The 25694-nt window shown below is 36.5% G+C and overlaps 1 protein-coding gene across 1 annotated transcript in view; it reads right to left on the bottom strand.

The window, feature by feature from the left end:
• ADAMTS6 (ADAM metallopeptidase with thrombospondin type 1 motif 6) overlaps window positions 1-24622 on the bottom strand; it is a 410832-nt gene extending 386210 nt beyond the window's left edge. Inside the window, exons 1-4 of the mRNA XM_053589876.1 lie at window positions 24050-24622; window positions 16388-16761; window positions 11710-12074; window positions 1599-1767 (exon numbers count right to left, since the gene is read on the bottom strand). Of these exons, the coding sequence (XP_053445851.1) occupies window positions 1599-1767; window positions 11710-12074; window positions 16388-16484 (631 nt within the window). The 5' untranslated portion in view covers window positions 16485-16761; window positions 24050-24622. The remainder of the gene's footprint in view (window positions 1-1598; window positions 1768-11709; window positions 12075-16387; window positions 16762-24049) is intronic.
• Window positions 24623-25694: the final 1072 nt, after the last annotated feature.

Genomic DNA, 25694 nt, shown 5'->3' with positions numbered 1-25694 from the left:
GACAGAGTAAGACTCTGTCTCAGAAAAAAAAAAGAAGGAAAAAAGAAAGAAAGAAAAATTAGCTGGGCGTTGTGGAAGGCACTTGTAGTTCCAGCTATTCAGGAGGCTGAAGCAGGAGGATCACTTGAACCCAAGAGTTGGAGGTTGCTGTGAGCTGGTCTGCTGCCAGGACACTTTAGCCTAGGCAACAAAGTAAGACTCTGTCTCAAGGAAAAAAAAAAAAACTCAGAGATTACTCAAAAAGAAAGCATGTTGAATGAGAACAGCAATTTGAGGAAAGAATTCCAAAGAACACTCAACATTTAAAGAAGAAAATGAGGCCATGAAGGATATGTAGAAGAAACAAAAGGATGATGCATTTCATTCACTAATTCACAAAGCAACCCATTTGATTTTTTAATAAAAGCTACTTGTTAATGAACTCTTCTTTGCATTAAGCTGAACTCTCCCTCTAGATACATTTGGCCCCTGGTTCTAACTACTGGAACTAAATAGAACAAATCTTTAAAACAATTTTTAAATATAATATTTCTTTAAATATCATACTAGAAACAGTCATCCTGATAATAACAATAGCCACAATTTGACTAAGAATAAATAAAGTGTGCTGAGCATTCACAAGGTTTGGGTAATTTGCCCAAAGTGACACCAAAGTCCATGTTCTTTCCACTATTCCTCTCTCATCTCCAGATTAATGTCCTCCCAACTCCTTACCTCCAATGTTGCTCTTCTCTAATTCTGTCTCCATACTGTTGCTGGAGTTGACTTTCCAAAACACAAATCTGGTTATGTTATTCTGTCTGCTTAAAACCTTTCAATGTGTTTCCAATACATTTGGGAGAAACAAACTCCTTAACATGGTTTACAAGCCCTCTGTGATTTGGCAATTTCTTATCTTTCCACTTTTATGTCACACAACCACTCTGAAACTCTCTCTCTCTCTCTGCAATCCACATTCTAAATATATCCAGTTATATGAATGTCAGTTTCTGGAAAATAGCATTCTCTCTGTTGGTTCAGGAGCTTCATAAATACTGTTTCCTATAGGTGGAACACTATAACTACTGCTCCTTCCTCTTCTGCCCAGATTCTTTCACTTTTCCCTCAGGCCTCAGCTTACAAGTCACATAGTCCATGAAGCTTTCCTTGAACACTATCGTCTCTACTATGTATTACCATAGTATCCTGCTAACTTAATGATAATATTATCTTTGAATGTTACCTTAAAATTCTTCAAGGCCTATTCAAGTGTCTACATTTCTACTACTAGCATGAAAGTATCAAAACAGAAAAGTTCCAAAGCTGTAACTTTCACTTGGATAAAATAAGGTGGTTATGTTTTCCCCTTCAATCAAAAAGAAAAAAATCAAATTTTACAATAAAATCAAATCTTATGCAAACTAGTATTTTAATGATTTCTCAAAGAGCTTCTAAATGGACATAAAACCACCGCTAAGTGATATCTTTTAAAAGGGCTCTTGATATTATAATTGCAATTACTAAACTTCCTATTTACTATTATTAACCTTATCACATTTGTCAAAAGAAAAAGAAAGAAGCAATACAATACACTTTCTAAAAGCTGCACACCTACTCACCTGAAACCCCACAATGAGAGTGATCATACAGGTGCTGTTGTTGAAGGGTAGACTTTTTGTAAATAACATGAGGATGTCCATTTTCATAACTAAAATGCTTGGAATCCTCTGTAGTATTCTTTAAAGGTTCAATAAAATATTCTTCATCTTCTGTAGCAATAACACCATGCTAAAAGAAACAAAGAACTTACTAAGAAGAATCATTTAAAATATTAATCATCATTATCATCGACAGTCAAAAATAAGTTGACACCTCTCCAAAGAGAAGGTAAAAACATACATTAATAAAAAAATTAGTGAATTATCTGTACTCGGTATCATATAAATTTAAGTGTATGCCATGGAATACACTTAAAAAAACAATTAATTACTTTAATTATCCTTAATGCTATGCACTATACTAAACATGTCACATATGTGATTTCCTCCAGTCTTTCCAACAACTCTTGTGATTGAGTTTTGGTCATTACAAAATCAGCAGAGAATTTACCACTTTCTGCTGAACCCCTCAGACCTCCCCAGGAGAATTTTCCGCTCTCTTTACTCACTGCCAACTTAGTGGATACAACACCAAAGAGTGGAAGTACAAGCCAAAAAAGAAAAAAACCTGGGTCCTGAGCAACCTCTTACAAAACTGTCTGATGTAGAAATAGACACTGATAGAAGAAAGAAATGAACTTCTGTTGTGGTAAAAATCACTAACATCTTTAGGTTTATGTTATACTAATTATTATGTCTTTAATTAACATGTACTCCTTATGTTCAGATTTTGCAGATGAAGTAACAGGCTCAGAGGTTAAGAACTTGCCCAATATTATATAAAGATAAGTGAGGGTGCTAAAATTCAATCAAAGCTCTGCTCTTATTCATAGTATCATATCATATTATATTTATTTATTTAGCCAAGTCCTACTCAACTCAGTCATGCCTTCTCTTTAAAACCTCTAGTCAATTGAGGTAGTTTCACCCTCCTCTGAGCTCCAATAGGATTTATTATTGTAGCATTTTCAATTAATTCCATAGTTGTTGTTTGGGGCTTTTTTTTTTTTTCTGAGACAGAGTCTAACTTTGTCACCCCTGCTCCCCCAGAGTGCCATGGAATTCACAGCAACCTCAAACTCTTGGGCTCAAGCAATTCTCTTGCTTCAACCTCCCGAGTAGCTGGGACTACAGGTGCCCACTACAATGCCCAGCTATTTTTAGAGGCGAGGTCTCGCTCTAGCTCAGGCTGGTCTGGAACTCTCGAGCTCAGGCAATCTGTCACGTCGGCCTCCCAGAGTGCTGGGATTGCAGGTGTGAGCCACTGCGCCCAGCCCCATTTCCATAGTTTCATGGTGAGGTATGCTCATGCCTCTCAAAACTTTGAGAGGCCAAGGTGGCAGGATGACCTGAGGCAAGGAGTTTAAGACTAGCCTGGGCTAAATAGCAAGAACTTATCTTTATAAAAAAATTTGTTTTAATTAGTTGGGCATGGGGACACATACATCTATCATCTCAACTGTTCAAAAGGCCAAAGCAGGAAGATCACTTAACCCAGGAGTTCAAGGCTGTAATCCAGCCTGGGTGACAGAGCTAGACCCAGTCTCTATTACTAAATAAATAAATAAATCCAACACAATTTTGTTACATGTCAAATTTTCAAAACTGAATTTTGAATAACTTTTCAACCACGTTTTATCTTTCCAACTAGACTATTTCCTTCCTTTCTTTTTTTTTTTTTTAGATAGAGTTTCATTTTGTCACCCTGGGTAGAGTGCCATGGCATCATAGCTCACAGCAACCTCAAACTCTTGGGCTCAAGCAATTCTCTTGCCTCAGTCTCCTGAACAGCTGGGACTACAAGCATCTATCACTACGCCCTGCTAATTTTAGAGACAGAGTCACGCTCCAGCTCAGGCTGGTCTCGAACTCTTCCTGCCTCAGCCACCCACCGTATCCAGCCTACTATTTGCTTTCTTAAGGCAGAGGTTTATGTCTTATATTTCTTAGTATCAGTAACAGCTATAAAAAGTGTCTTGTACATAATAGGTACAAACAAGAATGTGCTGATGAAAAGAAACGAGATGGGCTGGGCCTGGTGGCTCACACCTGTAATCTTAGCACTCTGAGAGGCCAAGGCAGATGGATTGCTTGAGCTCAAGAGTTTAAGACCACCCTGAGCTACAGTGAGACCCCATCTCTTCTAAAAATAGAAAAACTAGCCAGGTGTAGTGGAGCATGCCGTAGTCCCAGCTACTCAGGAGGCCGAGGCAAGAGGATTGCTCAAGTCCAAGAGTTTGAAGTTGCTGTGAACTACATTGACTTCACAGTACTCTACCGCAGCAACAGAGTGAGACTCTGTCTCAAAAAAAAAAAAAAAGATAGAAAAAAAGAAAAAGAAAAGAAAGAAATGAGATGGTAAAAGCTATCTACAGCAGAAATAAGAACTTCTACCCTTGCTAATAATATTTTCCTAAGTATAGCACATGTCAGGACTGCTCTTAATCCAGCTAATTTATTCTGTAACATGGGATAAAGCACAAATTCTCTGGGAATATTTCCTCAGCTGGAGAAAAGAAAGAGTTCTTCTAAATTAGTGGTTTTTAAGACAGTACTCTGGGGAGCCTTGAGGTTCCATGAAAGTAACCTCAGGAGACTGCTCCAGACAACAAAGGGAGACCTACATGGTTTGGATTTCTGGGCTTAGGAATCAGCTGTGCTTTTATTAATCTGTATATTAAGTTTCCACATAACATTTCATTTAGGAAAATGGTTTTGCTTCTTTAAAAAGAAAAAAAGTGAAAATCTCTGGTCCAGATAATCTCTAAGGTCCTTTTGAATTCTAAACCTCTATGATTCTGTTTAGGGAAATTCATGTTAAGTACCTCATACTTGGAAGGAACGATAAGACATAATCAGAGCTGCTCTAATTTATAGATGAAGTTGGCAGTCACCTACATGAAATGAGCTGAGGAATGCAAAAAGAAAAAAAAAAGCAGCACTTAGTCACTTCATATTATTTTCACCATAGTTTGCTTTAGTTTAAGGATAATAGCCCCCATATTAAATGCAAATACTGGCAGAAATAACATAATATGCCATTAACAGACTCTAATATTTGAGCATAAATTACTTTACCAGGTAGATTAACAACGTACTAGAGCAAACTGAGCACAGTTCCACAGAAAAGGGGACAAGTGTAAGTTTTGATATGGAAGTGTAGAAAGCAGAACAGAAAGGCTATGACAATAAAATCATTCTGGTCTGTGAGGAGAAGAAAGTTGAATGTTCCAGACAACAAACTTAGATTACTGAGGAAAAATGGAATCAGAAGCCTAGTAAGTAAACAAAATCTCTAATTTCAAGAATAGAAAAACTCTAGAAGAGTGATTCAGAAATTTTATGTATTAGGTACTCTGTAAAATGTTTACACATAATATCTCATTTAATCTTAATAGTTCTCTGAAGGGGCCAGGCACAGTGGCTCAAGCCTGTAATCCCAGCACTCTGGGAGGCCAAGGCAGGTAGATTGCCTGAGCTCACAAGATCGAGACCAGACTGAGCTACAGCAAGACCACTGTGTCTAAAAATAGCCAGGTGGTCTGGCAGGCGCCTGTAGTCCCAGCTACTCGGGAAGCTGAGGCAAGAGAATTGCTTGAGCCCAAAAGTTTGAGGTTGCTGTAAGCTATAATGCTACAGCACATAGGGGGTGGGGCACAAAGTGAGACTCTGTCTTAAAAAAAAAAATAGCTCTCTGAAGTAAGTACACTATCAGCTCCTCTTTGTAGATGAAAAACTGAGATGGAGCAAAGTTAAACAACAAACTCATTTGATTGACTTTAGAGTCTGGACTCTTATCCACTATTCTATAATTCTCTTATTCTCTAAATGTTATTTCTAACATTATTCATTCATTCACCACATTTGCTGAGTACCTATTACATGGCAGATACCATACTAGGCGGTAGGAATTCAACAGTAAACCTAAAAAGTTTCATTTCTACCATGGTACTTACATTCTGGTAGGAGAAGCTAGAAATTAATTAATTAGATAAATGAATGATGAATCATAAAGTGATAAACGTTAAGACACAGCATCAGAAAAGGACAGAGAGCAATCAGGAGTAAGGAAATTATACAAATATTTTGGATGGTTGGGAACATCTTCTCTAATAAGGTGATATTTGAACAGAAACCTAAATAAACTGAAGAAACAAGCCAAATAGATATCTTGGGAAAGAACAGATCAGATAGTAAAAACAGCAAATGCAAAGGCAATGAAGTAGGAATGTGCCTATAGTTTTTGAGTAACGGCCAGGAGCCATGATGACTGAAGGAAGAGAATGGGAGAATGATTATGAGATGAGAAAGGGGCTAAAAATCAGATGATGGGAGAACTGAGTTTAATGGGAGTCTCAGAATCTCTGCACACCTGATGAAAGCCCTGCTCTCACTTTCTTTCCATCCTCATTCACCTTTACCCTATTAGCCCCAGGACTAATTTCATCACGGCCCCTCTTTCCCTGCCATATCAATTCCTAAAAGCCCAAATCTCATCCCCTGGAGTCTAATCCCCAAATGGTTATATATTAACATGATGTTTTCTGACCATCTCCTACCTCTCCCCACAATTTAAAACACTTCTGCTGTGCCCTCTCAAACTCAAGTTCAATCATCAACAAAATCTCCTATATCCTCATCAATTCATTTCAATTGCTCTTACAAAAAATCAAATCTCCCTCAATGACATTCCTTCCCTGTTGTCCTCACTTCCTCCTCGAAATAACAAAACACCAGCTTTGAAATTCATGCCATAATCTTCTTCCCATGTCAATATCTCTATTTTTTTCTTTGTCCTTCCAAATCAGTCCCTTTACTGCTTATTTCTGGACCATTGTCACTCTCTGCAATATCATTTCTCAAATAGTTGTTGATTTCAACACCTTCTTATAGTAATCCCTTCCAAAGTCTAGAAGTGAAGCATATGGACTCTCAAAGTATTTTAAATGAAGAAAAAATATGAAGCATTATAAGTTATCAAAAAAAATTTTTTTTTGAGACAGACTCTCACTTTGTCACTCTCAGTAGAGTGCGGTGGTGTCACAGCTCACGGCAACCTCAAACTCTTGGGCTCAAGCGATTCTCCTGCCTCAGCCTCTCTAGTAGCTGGGACTACAGGTGTTCGCCACAACATTTGGGTACAATGCTTGGCTAGTTTTAGAGACCGGGTCTCGCTCTGCCTCAGGCTGGTCTCAATTTCCTGAGCTCAGGCAATCCATCTGCCTCAGTCTCCCAGAGGTCTAGGATTAGAGAGTGAGGCACAGCACCCAGCCTCAAAATATTTTTAAAATAAGACTTTTGGAACACTTTGAGAAGGCCTTCAAGGCAATGTGCAGTGAGTGGTTCATACCTGCAATCTCAGCTCTTTGGGAGACCAAGGCAGGAGGATAACTTGAGCCCAGGGGTTTGAGACCAGCCTAAGCAACATAGAGAGCCTGTCTCTAAAACATTTTTTTAAATAGCTGGGCTCAATGGTGTGTGCCTGTAATGCAGCTACTCCTAATGCTTAGGTGGGAGGATTGCTTGAGCCTAGGAGTTGGAGGTAACAGTAAGATATGAACGTGTCACTGGACTCCAGCCTGAGTTGCAAATGAGATCCCCCCATCTCTTTAAACAAAAAAGTATACACACACACACACACACACACACACACATTTGGAGCAGAGAACCAATTCCAAAAAGATAGAACAGGAGAGAAGAAAAAGATAAGGTAAAATTATTAAGGAAATAATTTTTAAAATTTTTCTAAGCTTAAGTATAGTCTTTAAATTAAAAGCATTCATCTTGGGTGGCACCTGTGGCTCAGTGAGTAGGGCTCCAGCCCCATATACCAAGGGTGGCAGGTTCGAACCTGGCCCTGGCCAAACTGCAACAAAAAAATAGCCAGGCATTGTGGTGGGCGCCTGTAGTACCAGCTACTCAGGAGGCTGAGCAAGAGAATCGCCTAAGCCCAAGAGCTGGAGGTTGCTGTGAGCTGTGATGCCACAGCACTCTACCGAGGGCAACAAAATGAAACTATGTCTCAAAAAAAAAAATCAAAAGAAGCACCCATCAAAAACCAAGCAGTGATAGCTGAACATTGAGGAAGGTGCCTGAATCCCAGCTACTAGGGAGGCTGAGGCAAGAGAATTGCTCCAACCCAGGAGTTTGAGGTTGCTGTGAGCTGTGACACCAAAGCACTCTACCCAGGGTGACAGAGTAAGACTCTTGTCTCTAAAAAAAAGCGGGAGATAAAAGAAAAAGGAAGGGAGGGAAGGAGAAAGGGAGGGAGGAAAGGATTCCACAAGATAAATGTCTACGGCCAAAAAAAAGAAGAAAAGAAAAACCAAGCAAAGGAAAGAATACCTATACCTAGCCACATTATAAAATTCCTGAAGCAAGAAGGATAAAAAGAAAAACATGCTTTCATTGAGAAAAAAAATAAATTTTAATTAAAAAATTTGTAAATAAAAGGACAAAAATCAGACCAATAGCAGACTTCTATTTTCCACTTAAAACGAATCAATGGTAATCTTTTTAGAACTATAATTTTTTTCTTTTTTAAGGATATAAAACAATATAGACAAATTTGATGTCCCATATATTCTGTTTCCCAATTCCACCATCCATGGTTCTTAAAGAAAAATCATTTTCAACCTAGAATTCCACATTCAGCTAAATTATTAACCATCCATTTCAAATAGGCAAGAAGTCAGAAATTTTACTTCCCAGGCACCTGTCTGGGAGGTGGAAATTATTTGAAGTTCTCCAACAAAATTAAGATGTAAATCCAGAAAGAGAAAGATGTATAACTAAGCTAGGAAAGAAGAAATCCCAAAATAAGAGATGTGTACCAGCTCAAGAATTACTTTCCAGGAAAAATGCCTCAAAAAAAGAATGGAATATATTCCAAACAATAGATATAAGGACTAAGAAACTTGATAATACTGGTCACATAATAAAGAAATAACATATTTTTTCAATAAAAAATAAATGAAAGTAATTAGAAACTCCAGGGGAAATAACCTGGATTTAAAAAACATGGTTCAAATATAAAGCAAACTAAAATGTGACATTATTTAGAACTAGTACGCTATAATGTTAGCAATTTGGTGCTTTGAATGATATATATAGGGTTATAACACTGAAACTATGGGTGAAGAAATACAATGAAAAAACACGAGTGATCTCTGCATTAAAAACTAGTTTGTACAAAATAATTAAAAACATAATTAATTAAAAATAGTAGCCTTTGAAAAGTTGGATTTTTTTTTTTTTTTTTTGAGGTAAGAGTCTCACCCTGTCACCCTGGGGTTGAGTGGCATAGCATCATACCTCACAGCAACCCCAAACTCTTGGACTTGAGCCTCTCAGCCTCCTAAGTAGCGGGGGCTACAGGCCCCCATCATAATGCCCTGCTAGTTTTTTCTATTTTTACTAGAGATGGGGGTCTCACTTTGCTCAGGCTGGTCTTGAACTCCTGAGTTCAGGCAATCCACTTGCCTCACACTTCCAGAGTGCTAAGATTACAGGTGTGAAATACCACACCAGGCCCAAAAAGTTGCATTTTTTAAAAAACTTGTTTACATATTCCATTTAATTAAAAGTGTAACAAGATATAAAATAAGAATGAAGGTAAAAGTTACTAAAAACTTTGTGTATAAATGTAATAAGGAACAGGCTATTTATACAATCTCAAAATATCTGCTCACAAATTCCTTATTGATTGCCAAAGGAAAAATAGAAACTTCAGTAGACAAACCTGGCAGACCACACCTTAGTTAACATGGACGGTACAGTTTCAACAATAAAGTAAAACAGGAAGGTATTATATTTTAGAGGGGAAGAAAACAAGACACAGTCTAAAAAAGGATGAAGAATAGATGGGTGATACTCTGCCTTCATTGTAGAAAAGGTTCCATTTTGAATGTTATTCTCACTCTTGACACATCAAATAGCATGTTTCATGATTTCATAAACAGTCCCTATGTTAACACCCCCCAAGTTACTTGTTTCCAGAATTGGATTTTTTCTAAATTTCACAGCTATATTTCCCAGATGCCACTAGACATCTGTAATTTTTTTTTCTTCAGATTCTTCACATTTATTATATCAAAAGCAATCTGGTCCTCTTCCTCTCCAATCCATCAGTCTTTTATACTCTTTCTCAAGTAACATTCATACATACCTTCATCCAAAAGAGAAATCTCAGACATTTTCAATTACTTTCTCTTCTTATCCAACACTCAGTTCAATTCTACTTCAGTTTTTGAAAGACATTATTAAATATTACTATGTACTATCCATCTTATTATATGCTAGGGAAGAAAAGATTAACAAGGCCATACTTGGTGGTTCACACCTGTAATCCTAGCACTCTGGGAGGCAAATTAACTGTTTGAGCTCAGGAGTTTGAGACCAGCCGAAGTAAGAGCAAGATCCCATCTCTATTAAAAATAGAGAAACTGGCCAAGCATTGTGGCAGATACCTGAAGTCCTAGCAGGCAAGAGGATCACTTGAGCCCAGGAGTGTAAGGTTGCTGTGAGCTATGATGCCACGGCATTCTACCCAGGGCAATGGGGTGAGACTCTTTCTCAAAAGAAAAAAAAAAGAGAGAAAGAAAAAGAAAAAGAAAAAAAGAAAGGATTAAAAGGAAACAAATCCTCATATTCATTCCATCTTCTCTATTCCCAATGCCATAATCTATACATAGGCCTTGATTGTCTCCTACATGTTCGAATTCGTCTTCATATCTACAATCACACCTTTTTCCTCATATGCCACAAGCGAATTTGTTTGTTTTGTTTTTTTCTAAATCTCAAATTTGCTCATTTCATCACCCTATTAAAACTGGCAATGGCATGATTACTGTTAATGCTAAATGTAAACGCTAGGAAATGTCAATGACTAGAAAAAATATTAGTCAATGACTAGAAAAATTACTTTTTATAATTAATTTTTATGACCATTAACAGCATGTCATTTTAACATATGAGAAGTTTTAGAACACATTTATTTTGAATAATTTTATTCAAAAAGAATAATCTGTTTTATATATAATGCTTTTAGAGAAACTAACAATAAATGTACTCAATATGTCTTTTTATGAGAATTAAACCTAAACCCTAAAATTTAAGTAATTATTTTAGCTCATTTTAATTAACAGTTATGGAAAATGGACAATCTAAGCAAATTCTTATGCGTAACTATAGTGAAAAATTTTCTTTGTTGTGTAGTTCTTGATAGTCCTTTCCAATTTTAAAACTTATTTACTTCCAACTCTAATTATGTAATTATTTTATATTCAAGTATAAATAAGAATATTATAATAAGAAAGAAAATAGTTTCTGAAAATACTCCTTGAACATCAAAATGTTCATACCTTTTAAAGCTTTCGTGGAACACCTACATTATTCTGAACAAGGTAAACTCAGAAGAAGTATAGGAATATGCTTTGTTCTGCAATCATTACTATGTGCAACTTTGAGTTGTGTATTTACCATTAGACTAGAATGGACTCAAATGCCTAACATAAACCCTGTATTCCCAAACCCAATTTTGTAAGTAAATAAGATTTATCATCAATTTTCATATAAATGTATGGAACAATTATCTCATAGACATTGATATAAAAGGTGTTGCTTTAAAAACCTGTAACCACAAGTATGTCATAAGTAATTTTAAGCTATGTAACCTACCAGAAATAGGTATTTATAGAAATAAACCTAAAGAGAATATCAGTGCCGTGCAATAATGCACACATACATACAAACACACCCTGAAATTCTTCACAAACAACTGAGTTTTGTTTATTCATAAAAGATGATAATTTGAACAGAAAAAATTAAGTCTACAGGAAATCTGAGGTTTCATTCATTTCTCTACTATAGATAAGGAGTTTTAAGTTGTTCTTTGAAAAGACAATATAAATACTATGAAAAAGATAAGAAGCAAATGTAGCAGAAATAACAAAAAATTTTAGACTATTACCTCTGACTAAATCATCTGTATATATTTTTTAATCTGAGGAAAAACATTTACATTGTGAATTTATTTTCCCATCAGAAATTTAAAATCATAACATCTACTTACCAACCCAACACAGTTGCTTAAAGCCACTTTAGTTGTACTACGTTGATCTTGCAAATATCCTGTGTAATGACAGTTGTCTAAAAAATCGTGTTTCCAGTGGGGTCCATCCTTACCCCAATATTCCACTGTAAAATGTTTGGACACAAAGTCTGTATTGAGAGTCAAGTTTAGATGAAAATGCTTGCCATAGGCTGAAAGTTTGAAAAATAACTTAGATACTGCCTGCTGTGGATCAATAGGGTCCATACTCCGTCTTCTCCTTGAGTGTTTATCATTTTTCACAGTAAAGCTGAGAAACGCTCCATTTTGATCAACCCTTATTGGAATAATTAGCTGGTAGTGTTCAAGGTAAGTCAGGAATTCCTCTTTGTTATCACAAGGCAGAGAATCCAGAAAAAAAAAAAAAATGAAAGAAAAAATTAACAGAACAAAAATGAAGCAATATAAACAACTCTTTTAGTTAAAATTCTGCATCATTATATGTGAAGTAGGTATCCCAAAAAGTTATATTAGACAAAAATGAGAGAGTAAAAGCTTCTAAAGATTAAGTTATAATCATTTTTAAATTATTTGCAAAAGTAATTTTGTTTATAATTTAATTTTTAAAACATAGATTCTAGGAGCTAAAATTCTATAGAAGAATAAAAATTTCACATTGAAATAAAAAGCAATGAAAAGCACATATATATAAAAGAATTTAGCTCAGATAAAATCTTTTTTTGAAAGTTATCCAAAAGAGCTCTATAGCTTTTTAGAAATTATTACTTTGTTTTTTCTTATGAGATAGTTTAACTGTGTGTCATCCTGGGAAAAGTGCCGTGGTGTCATCATAGCTCACAGCAACCTCCCACTCTTGGGGTCGAGCCATCCTCTACCCTCAGTCTCCCGAGTAGCTGGGACTACAGATGTCCCCCATGACTTCTGGCTAGCTTTTTTCTATTTGTAGTAGAGATGGGTGTCTCACTCTTACTCAGGCTGGTCTCAAACTCCTGAGCTCAAGCAATCCACCTGGTTGCCCTCCCAGAGTGCTAGGATTATAGGCGTGAGCTATAATCTCGTCTAGAAATTATTACTTTTTAAATCATCAGTGAGAATGTCAAATGCTACAATCACTTTGAAAAACAAGCTCACAGTTCCTCAAAAGGTTAAACATGGAGTTACCATAGGATCCAGAAAGTCTACTTCCACATATACACACAATAGAAATGAAAACACACATCCATATAAAAACATGCATGTGAGTGCTCTTATCTGATATTTTTTTAAATTTCAGATTGATATAAGGGTACAAATGATTAGTTTACATTGTTTGCATTTGTTAGGTAAAGTCCAACTTGTAGTCCAACTTGTAGTTGAGCCCTTCACCCAGGAGGTGTGCTATATACCCCTACATTGTGTCTATCAGTTGAGAGCACAAACTCCTCCAAACCTCTTTCCTCCTCCTCATCCCCTCCCCCCAACTTGAATGTAACAGTGTCTTTCTTTCATGCGGGCATGTAGTTGTTCATCTGCTGGTTTCATATTAGTATTGAGTACATTGGATACTTGCTTTGTCCCTAATCATCAAAGAAAAACGAATAAGAATTATTAATAATAGCTGAAATTGGCTAGGTGCAATGGCTTAAACCTGTACTCCCAGCATTTGGGGAGGCCAAGGGAAGAAGATGACTTGAGCCCAGGATCCAAGGCTGCAGTGAACTATGATCACACCACTGCCCTCCAGCCTGGTTGACAGAGTAAGATTCTGTCTCTTAAAAAAAACAAATACCCGGGCAGCGCCTGTGGCTCAGTGAGTAGGCCACCGGCCCCATATGCCGAGGGTGGCGGGTTCAAACCCAGCCCCGGCCAAACTGCAACAAAAAAATAGCCGGGCGTTGTGGCGGGCGCCTGTGGTCCCAACTGCTTGGGAGGCTGAGGCAAGAGAATCGTGTAAGCCCAAGAGTTAGAGGTTGCTGTGAGCCGTGTGACGCCATGGCACTCTACCCAAGGGCAGTACAGTGAGACTGTGTCTCTACAAAAAAACAAACAAACAAATAGCCAAAAAGGGTAGATAATTCAGATTTCTATTACTTATATAATTGATGAAATGTGGTTTATTCACAGAATGGAGTATTATTCTGCAATAAAAAGGAATGCAGTAATGATATACACTTTGACATGAATGAACCTTCATAATAACTGCCTTCATAATCAAAATCCATTATCTAACATTTAAAACATGCTAAGTAAAAGAGACAGTAACAAAAGACCACATAAGATTCCATTTATATGAAATATCCAGAATAGGCAAATCTCTAGAGACAGAAGTGTAGAGGTTTAGAGGTTATCAACAGATAGTGGGTAAGAGAGGATTTAGAAGTAATTTGAGAGTGACTGCTGATGGGCATAGGATTTCTTTTTGAAGTGATAAAAATGTTCTAAAATGGATTATGTTGATAGTTGTACAATACTGAATATACTAAAAACAACCAAATTATATATTTTAATGGGTGAATTATAAGACATAAGTACATCTTTTTGCTGTTGTTGTTTTTTCAGTTTTGGCCGGCAGCTGGGTTTGAACCCTCCACCTCTGGCATATGGGTCCAGCGCCCTACTCCTTTGAGCCACAGGCACTGCCGATACAAGTATATCTTAAGAAAGCTGTTAAAAATATAAGATTGATCATAACTTCAAAGGACTATTAAATATTTTTCCCTACTTAAATGTACTAAATATATATTTTTAAATTTATTTTGGATTAATATGAGGTTACATGCAATTAGGTTACAACGTTTGTGTTTATAAGTTGTAACCTTCGCCTAGACGTTTGCTATTTACCCTAACATTGTACCCATTAGGTAGGAACTGACCAAAGTATATTGTACCCATTAGATAGGAACTGACCAAAGTACACTGTATCCATTAGGTAGGAACTGACCAAACTCCTGTCTCCCCTCTTTTTGAATTTATTTATTTATTTGTTTTTTCCCCCAGAGATAGAGTCTCACTTTGTCCCTCTCAGTAGAGTGCCGTTGCGTCACAGCTCACAGCAACCTCCAGCTCCTGGGCTTAGGTGATTCTCTTGCCTCAGCCTCCCAAGTAGCTGGGACTACAGGCACCTGCCACAAGGCCTGGCTATTTTTTGTTGCAGTTTGGCCGGGGCCAGATTCAAAACTGCCACCCTCAGTATATAAGGCCAGCGCCCTACCCACTGAGCCACAGGGGCTGCCCCCTCTTCTTGAATTTAATTGAGTTTTTATCTCATTTGTAATGTGTATTAATACAATCTACAATGTATTAATACATGTATTAGTATTCTATTAGTATTAGAATACATGGGTATTGAATGCATTAGTATTGAATACAATTAGTATTGAATACATGTATTAGTGTTGAATACATTGATTTTCCATTCTTGTTATACTTTACTTAGGAAAGTGTTCTCCAAATCCATCCAAGTTGTAAAAGATATAAAAATTCTCCACCTTTTTTATGGCTGAATAGTATTCTATGATATGCATATACCATAGTTTATTAATCGATTCATGTGTTGAAAGGCACTTAGGTTGTTTCCATATCTTTGATTATAAATTGGGCTACATTTGCATGTAAATGTCCCTAACATAACATGACTTTTTTACTTTGGGGTGGATATCTAGGAATGGGATTGCAGGATCAAATGGAAGGTTAGTTCTTTGAGGACTATACATAATTCTTTCCATAAAAGATGTACTAGTTTCCAGTACCACCAACAGTGCAGGAATATTCCCTTCTCTCTACAACCACACCAGCATTTGCTGCTTTGGGACTTTGTGACATGGGAGAATGGCCCAGATGTACTAAATGTTACCCATCTACCTTCATAGCCATATCTTCCTTCAGCTCGGTTTACCACCAAGGGAAACCAAACGCCTTCCTCTTGCCTCATTGTCTATACATGGAATTTAGTCACAAATACAAACTCTCATGAAACCATAACCTAATACAAATGAATTGTAAGACATTATTTATTTCACAATTTATGTTAATAAATGAGAGTTCATACTAAATACCACAGCTTCACTGATACACTTTGAGAGCCACACTTTTTACATATGGACTTCTAGACATATATATCAATCTATAATAATCTTTAAAATCTGGCTCATCAGGACCAAAAATTGTGTCACTATGCATTCGTGGGAGGGAAATCCAAAAGGAATGTCTTTCAATAATTCTATAAGGATTCAACCGGTCCACGGAAAATAAAGTGGCATTTACTCCTGGAACCTTCCTTGTTCAGACCACTTTTATGATATAAAGTTCAATTCTATAGATTAAAATTATAAGAATTACAATTTGAGAAGTTGTACTTCTTATAATTCTTACTCTTTTACATGGCCTTGCCTTTAAAACCTAGCAATAAATGAGCCTATTAAAGTTAAGATTTAGAAAAAGAGGCCTGGGGTTTATCATTTTCCAAGAAAGACTGGCCAACTTTAAACTCCACTGGATGTTAAATACTAGTTGAACAAGTTAAACAGGACTCTTAGAGCCTTCAACATTTATGAAAGTTAGCACTGAACTAATACAACAAGCCTCCATTCCTATCACTATGTATCCCAAAGAAAGTATTCATACTAACTAAATATTCAGAATCTTTGCTTGGACAATTAATAGCAATATGTTTTGTCGGTTTCAAAAGCAGAGATCCTACCTTGAGAACTGTATGAAAGCCTGTGGTCACTATGAAATTCCGATGAAGCCATGATGAGGCTCAAAATCCAGGTCAACGTCTTCCACAAAATTTCCATAATTTAGAAAACTGGATGATTTTTTGGAGGGCTACCTATGTGCTAGAGAGTCAATACCATACCAAAATCGAAGCATAACAATTTTATTTCTTTAAAACTTCCTGAAAATTAGTTATTAGATGTTCCACTGCTTAACAGGTACTTTTTCCCAGCATCCTATACTTTCTTCTATAACGGAGTTCATTTTCTCAATCCAAAAATGAAAAAAGTGATGGTGAAAATTTTCAGATGCAAAACGTTAGAATGATTAATTATTACAATATGGCCATTTTTAAACCTAGAAAAACAAAAACAAATTTAAGTTAACTGAAAAATATCCTAAATGGATAGACCTACTACATATTAATGAATGTTTGCCAAAAGACATTACTACAAAATAACTTAATATAGTTCAATTACACCATTGTTTTCTTTATAGTCTAAATGCAGACTTAGAGATACTAGCAGCATAATACTACAGCTACTTAATATCAAAGAAGGAATCTGCCCAGACATCATAATTCTTTTAAATTTTTAAGAACTCATTTTTGTCTGACAAAGTAGATCTACAAAAACATAGTAACATTTAGCAGCTGCCAATTATCACAAATTAAACTTCTAAACTTTGAAACATATTTTCAATATTTACTATCACAGAAGTCTTATAGGACTTATAAAGCAACTCATGTGAGGCAACTTCAAGTCCCTAGAATGTAAGGGAAAAGAAAAGAATTTTTTTTTTTTTAAAGAGAAAGAGTCTCACTTTGTCGCCCTCAGTAGAGTGCTGTGACATCACAGCTCACAGCAACCTCCAGCTCCTGGGCTAAGGTGATTCTCTTGCCTCAGCCTCCCGAGTAGCTGGGACTACAGACAGCTGCCACAATGCCCGGCTATTTTTTGTTGCAGTTTGGGCCGGGCTGGGCTGCCTCAGTATTGGGGCAGGCACCCTACCCACTGAGCCACAGGCACCACCCAAGAAAAAAAACTTCATCATTTTGGGTATCACAACAGACTTCTTTCTTTCTTTCTTTTTTTTTTTTGAGACAGAGTCTCACTATGTCGCCCTTAGTAGAGTGCCGTGACGTCAGAGCTCACAGTAACCTTAAACTCTTGGGCTTAAGCAATTCTCTTGCCTCAGCCTCCTAAGTAGCTGGGACTACAGGTGCCCGCCACAACGCCCAGCTATTTTTTTTGTTGTTGTTGTTGCTGTCATTGTTTAACAGGCCCAGGCCAGGTTCAAACCCACCAGCCCTGGTGCATGTAGCTGGTGCCCTAACCACTGAGTACAGGTGTCGAGCCTCACAACAGATTTCAAGTTCTATCTCATGTACTTTAGTTTTAGCTAACAACTTCACCAAAAGTCCATGTATTCATATGTTATACAGAACAATAACATATTAGCTACCTGGTTTTCCAGAATATAGAAGATTAAAAGAAGAAAATAACTAAGGGACTAAAAACTAGCCAATAAAAGCAAAACAGTTACAAGAAAGGCCCAACACTTCCACTGGCTTATAGTTTTTGAACCCCAACATTATATAATTTGGGTAGAGGTAAACAGTTTCTATTTATTAATAGATTAATAGTTTAACAGGTCCTATTTAATGTATAACTGCATTATAGCTGAATATCTGACATTCATACATAATACCCCACCTGAATATGAAACATGAATCAAATATGTACTTTTAATAAGATAAATTACTATTAAGTTAGAGAAGCACACAAAAGATATTAGAAAGATTTTCATTCCAAATCCCTCATATATGAAATTATCATATACTAAATGTTTACTACATATTTGTTGGCTGAAAAAAAATGGATGAGTAAGAGCATGAATACATGAATAATGGTCAAAATAAAATCATTTTACGCATACGAAAAGAATATCTGGTGCCACTGCATTCTAGCCTGGGCAACAGAGTAAAACTCTGACTCAAAATATAAGTGAATAAACAAATAAATAAATAAACAAATAAGAATATTTGTGTCAACTGGAAAATTAACTTATATGAAATACTTCATTCCCTATGGTGCTAGAAATATTGGTTATTACAACATATAAAACAACCACAACTATTTAACATTCCTTACATCTGTCTCCACAACTTATTATACTGCTAAATCTTGGAAAAACTAATTAATTAATAAGGAAATATTGACTTACTACATTTAAAAGATGATGCTATAACAACATTAGAATATACAAAAGAATTAAGGGATACAAAAAATTAAGATACAATCCTTGCCTTTGGGAGCTCATAATCTAAATAACAAGGCAAAATTCCAGGCAGACTGACATTAAGGGAGATCAGATGAGGGAGATGACTTCTGGGTCAGAGAAGGATGGAACAAGGATGTTTATGAAAAAAGTAGCATTTAAGGTAAGTCCTGGAAAATGAATACATAAGTCAAATTGATGGAGGTAATCATTACAAGTAGAAGAAATGTGTTCCACAAAGTCTACATAGTAAGAAAAAAAAAAAAGAAATAGTAAATAATATTAGTAATAACAGTAATAGTGTATTTGGTTCCTATGCAAAAGACTAACAAGTAATACCCAAAAAGGTAGTTTAAAGTCAGACTAAAAATGAAGCACTTTAAAAATATATTACTTCTTGTAATCTGCACAACAATCATGTGAAGTAGGTATTATTGCCCCTGTGCCAGGGCAGACTGTGATGACCCTAATAATCCTGCTATCTCATATCCATGCCCTTGTGCCAGGGTACTCCTGTCAAATAATTTGATCCTAACCAATAGAATACCTCAACATTGAGGGAATGTTACTTCCAAAATTGTATTACAGAAGATTCTGACTTCCATCTGGCTAGCCAACTCTTTCTCTCACATTAGTTTAGATCAGTGGCTCTCAACCTTCCTAATGCCGCAGCCCTTTAATACAGTTCCTGTGGGTCGTGACCCACAGGTTGAGAACCGCTGGTTTAGATGAAGTAAGCTGACAAATGGAGAAGCTGAGATAGATGGCAAGGAAGTGAGAGCAGCCTCCAGAAGAGGACATCAGTTCAACAACAGGCAAGAAACTGAGTCCTGCCCACTAATATATGAGCTTAAAAGCAGATTCTTCCTCAGTCATGCCTTCTGTAAAGACTCCAATCAATGCCAACACTCCAATCAATACTGAGATTGCAGTATCATGAGTCCCTCAAGCAGAGACCATAGCTAATCCATGCCCAGACTCCTAACACAGAGAAAGTGTTAAATAATGTGTGTCATTTTAAGTCATTAAATTTGTGGTAATTTATTATGGAGCAATTGATAACTAATAGAGATACCAATTTACAAATTAAAAAGCTGAAACTCATAGAGGTCAGATAGATAAAAAACAGCAGAGCTCAGATTAATACACAAAACTATCTGACTCTAAAGTCTAAATTCTTTGTATTGCATCATACTTTAAGTTTAAAATGCTCCAATTTAAACATTCAATAGCAATTGATAATAATTAATATCAACTAAGATATTCATAAATAGGTATTGATTAATGTGAATAGTTTTTAAAACTTTACATAGAGCAATTGTTTCATCTGAAAACGACTTCTACAGTAATTTAAGCAAGAAAGTGGGCACTATCTTTTCTCAGGTAAAAATCTGTAAGAGATTAAGTCATAACATTATTCAATAACAATAATAAAAAGAATTCACTTAGCTTGGTTTCCAACCAACTTACATGTGTTCTCCATACTCTAAACCTGAGATATTAAAGTATAATAGTTGCTTCATGAACAGCATTCCTTCTTATTATTTTAACTGTTTTCAAATCACTAGAATGTTTTAAGTAATGTCTGACATTAAAGACGTCACCCATATACTTTAAACTGTAATCTTCCTTTATAAAAGAATATATTATTAACATATTTGAGTTAATTTTCTAGCAATAGTGATAGATTTGTACTGAATCATTAATCTTTTTTCTTCCTATTTTTCTGGGCTTTGAAACTAATGACAAATTTACAACATAGTTGGCTGGGTTTAGGGAACAGCTATTTTTCCCCCTGGAGAAATTTCCTGCTCTTCACAGTTTTGGAACTATAACAGTTTTGTAACTTTCAGTCTTACCTACTGTCCTGTAAATACCTAAATTAACTAAGCCAGTAGCATAGAGAGAAAAAGTAATAGGTAACTATTTGGCCAGAAATAGACTAACATATGATTTAAGGATTTGCAGTAAAAAGGGCATTGGTGCATAATAGAAAGAGCATAAGCTTTGAAGTTAAACAAACCAGACTTACAGTCTTGGTTTCACCACTAGCTACAGTACCTGGCACATGGGCACTCAATAAATTTCAGTTCTTTCTCCTTTCTCACTCTCTTGCTCACTTCCCACTTTCTGTCAAGCCTGGAGTGCTCAGTGAAGAAACTTAACACTAAGTAAATGAATTGGCTACAGCACAACTAAAATCAACATAATTAATATATCTAACCACTCTAAATAACCTACACAATAAAAACGAATGGGTTAACCTACTTTCTCACACCTGCTGTGAAGGTTAATCTGGACACCATAAACAAATATGTGTAGACTCTGACTTTTCCAGATACAGTTTCCAAAGTTCAAGAAACATTAAAGCTAACATTAAAGTACTAGACAATTGTCTAAGAATCATAATGCATTAACCCTTTAAGTTATATAGCAGAAACATTATCATGTTGTGGAAAGCACAATGGTTTTGAGTCTTGATCTGACCCCAAGTTACTTAAACTCTCTGGATCTATTTCCTTTTCTATAAAGTAATGATAATAATGTCTAGCTTACAAAGACTTATTGAGATTAGATTAGATACCACATGATAAAAAATGTCTACATATTTCATTTTAATGGCTAAATAAAAATGTTAGCCCTCCTCGCCTCTATCTAACATCACTTTTCAAAGGCCTTCTTTCAAAAATAGTTTCATGGTCCTCTTTCCCTGAAAAAATGTGCAATGGTTGGATATACTGATGGAGTTAAATAATTAGGTTATATTGTCTATTAAAGCAAACAGTAAAGAACTCGTCATGATAATTGTATTAACAGATATTTTCAATTTGAAAACAGAACCAAAACATACTTTTTTACCATGATTTCACATATACTTTCTTCCCTAAAACAAATGCACCAGGGAAGTTAAGGGATCATTTACCTGCTTCCATAGATCAAAACTACACTAGGTAAGCAGAAAAAAGATCAGACTGATTCCTTCAGTAGACTGCCCTGGTTGAAAGGTATTACTTGTCTTTTTCTTTTATCATCTTTACTTCCCACTGAAATGATCTGGGAGTACCCAAGGCAATAATTTCCTCTCATGAACTATTATTATGAAGCTAAACAACATTTACAACATCCTTCTCAATGTCTTTCATCCATCTTAACTCAGATCATTTACCTAAGGTTGATTTGGATTCCAAGGGAGAAGCAAAAATACTGTCCTTCCCTCAGGTATTTAATTTTTATATGTGAAAACTAACTCCTCACTTCATTTGCCATTTATTCCCTCAACAAATATATATGCTAAGGATTCAACTAGGCTCTAATTATACAGATTTCCAGATCATTGATAAACTTTGTGAAATTGGTTTCTAAGAAAAGGGGTAATTAAACACATAAATTACTCAAAACCTATCTATCAAGAAAAGCAAATAAACCAAGAGCAGAAATACAAAACACAATTTACAAAACTCAAGCTCAAATAGTCCCAAACTTGCTTTTCTGGATAACAAGGTAAGTATGTTATCTTCATTTTACCTCTTCCTGAAAAACAGAAACACCTTTTTCTCTTGAGATTAGCTCAGTAATCAATCACATCTTTCATAGAACCAAGAGATCTATCCATCTCTTCCCTTCTCTTTCTCCCCTCCCCAAAGAAACATTCCAAATATGCTGTTAACTCTCTTAAGATATTAACTACCTTCATTCTTTCTCTCAATTCGCAAACAGGTAAGGTTTGGCATGGAGGCCCATCCTCTAGTAGCTTGTAGTGGTTGTTAAGGAAATAAAGAGGAAGTGCTAAGAGTAGCCAAGAGCAAGAATTAATCTTACAGGTATTGGAACCAGATATGAAAAGTATTACATTATCTCAAGTTTTGAGGTTAGAGCTTTTTCCTCTATGTAATCACAGAAATAATTAATAGCACTATGCAGATTTAATTTGCAGCCATTTATCAATGAATAAATATGATTTGTTTCAAATCAACTTATTTGCCTCTATATACTATTTTTCAGAAATCCAAAATACCAACAATTAAATTGAGCACTAATTATAAACCAGACTGCAACTACTACTTTACTGAAACACAGGCAAACAATTATCTCCAGAATTAATTTTCTTAATTTCCTTCAATTACACCAATTTTATGTTGCATTTCTTTTCTTGTCATGAATTTTGTGCTGTCATCCCCACATCTAGAGTATCAGTCTAATCAACATAAATTTTAAAAAGAAAAAAGAAAAGAAAATTAGTCCAAAAATCTGAACATGAAAGAATATTTTGAAAATCACACTTCAGTGTCTTTTTAAAAGTCCAAGCAATGGTTCAGCTTCCCTTTTCCTCTCTGCTCTGCACACCCTCACTCCAACCCCCGCCAACCCCATTCCACTTAGCCCAGACAGAGGGTAACAGTCTGAGCTGCCCTGGTTGGGTTGATCCTAAAGTTAACATTCAGCAGCCCATTTCCAGACAGCAGCGCTAAATCTATTTGGATAAAACGCGTGTGACCCAGACAGTTGGCATTTGGCCCAAACGCGTTGCACCGGCAGCTCAAATAAAAACAAGAGTAAGAAACTCACTCTCTTGTTCCCTCTCAGTGCGCTTTCTCAATCTCTCCTTCTCTTTGCCTCAAGTACAAGGAAAGAAATTAAAGACAGGAATTGTAGCACACATTATCAGAAAGAGGCTTTCCAATATCCCCTCCAGCAGTCCAGCCTCCCCCTCCCCAATCCCTGAACTTTAGTCCCATACACCGTATATACAGACATACCCCGATAAACAAGGCTCCGGAGGGTTATGAGTCTACCACGTCCCAAGTGGCCAAAAGTAAATCAGAAACACACGCTTCCATCTCTTTGATTAGCCTATTAAGAGCTTAACATATCCTAGAGCATCAGGGCTACAGCTAGCACATTAATGCTACCCTCTGAGCCCAGGCATAAAATATGCACTTGTCTAAATACTTAAGACACTGACATGAAACTACAAAAATGCAGAATACTTTTCTTTAAGAAAACTGGAAATAAATTTAAAATACATACATCATTGTTACTTTCCCGATTACCATTTGGTGATTAGTTAAAAAGATTACAATAACCATAATCAAGTCCACTTCACAAAACATGTACTGTATATCCACATAACGACAGCATTTTTTTTTTTCATCATAAAATACTTGCAAGTCCCAGAATTCTACAACCCCCGACTAGTCTGGAGTTAAAAAGATTTCTATCTGTAAAATGAGTTCAGTCAAACTCACTCATTGCCATTAAAAAAAAACACAAAAAAAAGTTTTCTAAGCGTTATTCGGAAGACAAGCAAAACACAAGTTTTTTTTTTTTTTAAAGGTTTCATTGAATATTGTGAAGTCTTCCTTACCGTTTTCATCTTCAAATTCTGACAAAAAGTAAGTTTCAAACAATAGAGATTGCACTGGACGACTCACGTACTCCCTCTCCTCTCTAACTTTTTTTTTTTTTTTTTTGTTTTGCCCCCCTTTGCAAAGCCACACCAGCCAGTTATTCTGCAGCCAGAATAAAAACCTATAGTCTGGCTAACCCGGGCTTTAGAACAGACTTTCCGATTTGGCAGAGTAAGAGATGCCTTCAATACATCAAGGCTATCACCCTGAGATGCTGCCTTTGCAAACCCCCGTTCTCATTCTCCTTCCCACCCCCCCAAAAAAGGAAAGGAAAAAAGTAAGAAAAGAAGGGAAAAAAGACCTATAGGGGGTGGAAGTGGTGCCCTCTCTTCCTGGACAGCTTAGTGCCTTTGCTATGCAAATAACATGTGCAGAGCATCAAAAGGTATCAGCAGAAAAGAAGACAAGAGGAGCAGGAAGGGCAGCAAAGTTTTGTTGAAGTAGCCCTAGATCTCACTACCGGCCCCCAGCCAACTTGAATTGCAGCAGGAGAAAATTTTGGCAGCTTTTCCTCGGAGGCAAAGCACACTGACGTCAGTCTGCAGATGTGCCTGGGCTGCATCGGGTGCGCATGTGTCCTGGGTCGTCACGTGGAGGGGGAGGGGAGATAGAGGTACAATCGGGGTAACCAACTACCAGCCATTCAGAAGGGCTTAGACAATGTCAACTTTTCCACCCACTGAATGAGAGAAGTTTTGGCCCCTCTAACCTCTCTCCCCTATCCCACTATGCCTCTTTTCCTCCTCCTCCTCTAACCTCTTTTAGAAATTCTAGCCCGGTTTGTTATTAGTTGTTTCTTGGAAAAAAGAAGTGGGGAGGGAAAGGATGAATGACTTTAGAGGGATTAGTATCACTGTTGAGATCTCCTGTGTCATTCTTATGTATTTTTTTTTTTTAGGTACACACAATAAAAATGTTAAAGCTTGCACATTAACAGTGCCTTTGAGGAAACTTATAGTAAAGTTTAGACCAGTGGAGCAGACGGTCTTCAAGACTCAGTAGCTTACGTGTGTACAAAACCCCTGTGTTTTATATATACTCCAGCAACTAAGGTTAGCACCAAGAGGGAAAGTAAACTAAAGTAAACGAAGACCAGCACATTTTCCATCTGATTATCGACTTCAGGTTATGTGGGGCTTTAAAAGAAAAAAAAAAAGTGGGGGAGGAGGGGGCGGGGGAAGAGAGAAGCTTGCATTATTTCCAGATGAGAATGAGACTGGATGGTGCTTTAAAGAGCAACCGGTAAAAGCTACAAATGGAGTGTATTTTTTTAAGTCAATACATTGAATGAAACTTCAGTGACTGCCCAGATGAAAATAAATCTGAAGTCTAGACCCCCTTGTCCCCCAAAAGGAAGGAAAAAACAGGAACCCTGCTGCAATCTCAAGATAAACAAACAAAACCTCAAAACTGGTTCTTCAAGCTTCCCAATCCCACCCTTCCCCCCATCACCCGCATACACACCAGCAGCCAGTCCAGACTTTGAGGATAAAATACCGCTACAATGTAGCACTTTCACTTTCATTTGGCCAGAGAAAGCCACTGGCATTAAGCAGTGGAGAAAATGCTCAATAAGTTTTCCATGTCCTAAGCAAGCAAACA

Source organism: Nycticebus coucang, chromosome 1 (genome assembly GCF_027406575.1).
Source record: "Nycticebus coucang isolate mNycCou1 chromosome 1, mNycCou1.pri, whole genome shotgun sequence".
Lineage (NCBI taxonomy): Eukaryota > Metazoa > Chordata > Mammalia > Primates > Lorisidae > Nycticebus > Nycticebus coucang.
Note: the sequence above shows the minus strand (reverse complement) of the source record. Positions and strands in the feature narration are given on the sequence as shown.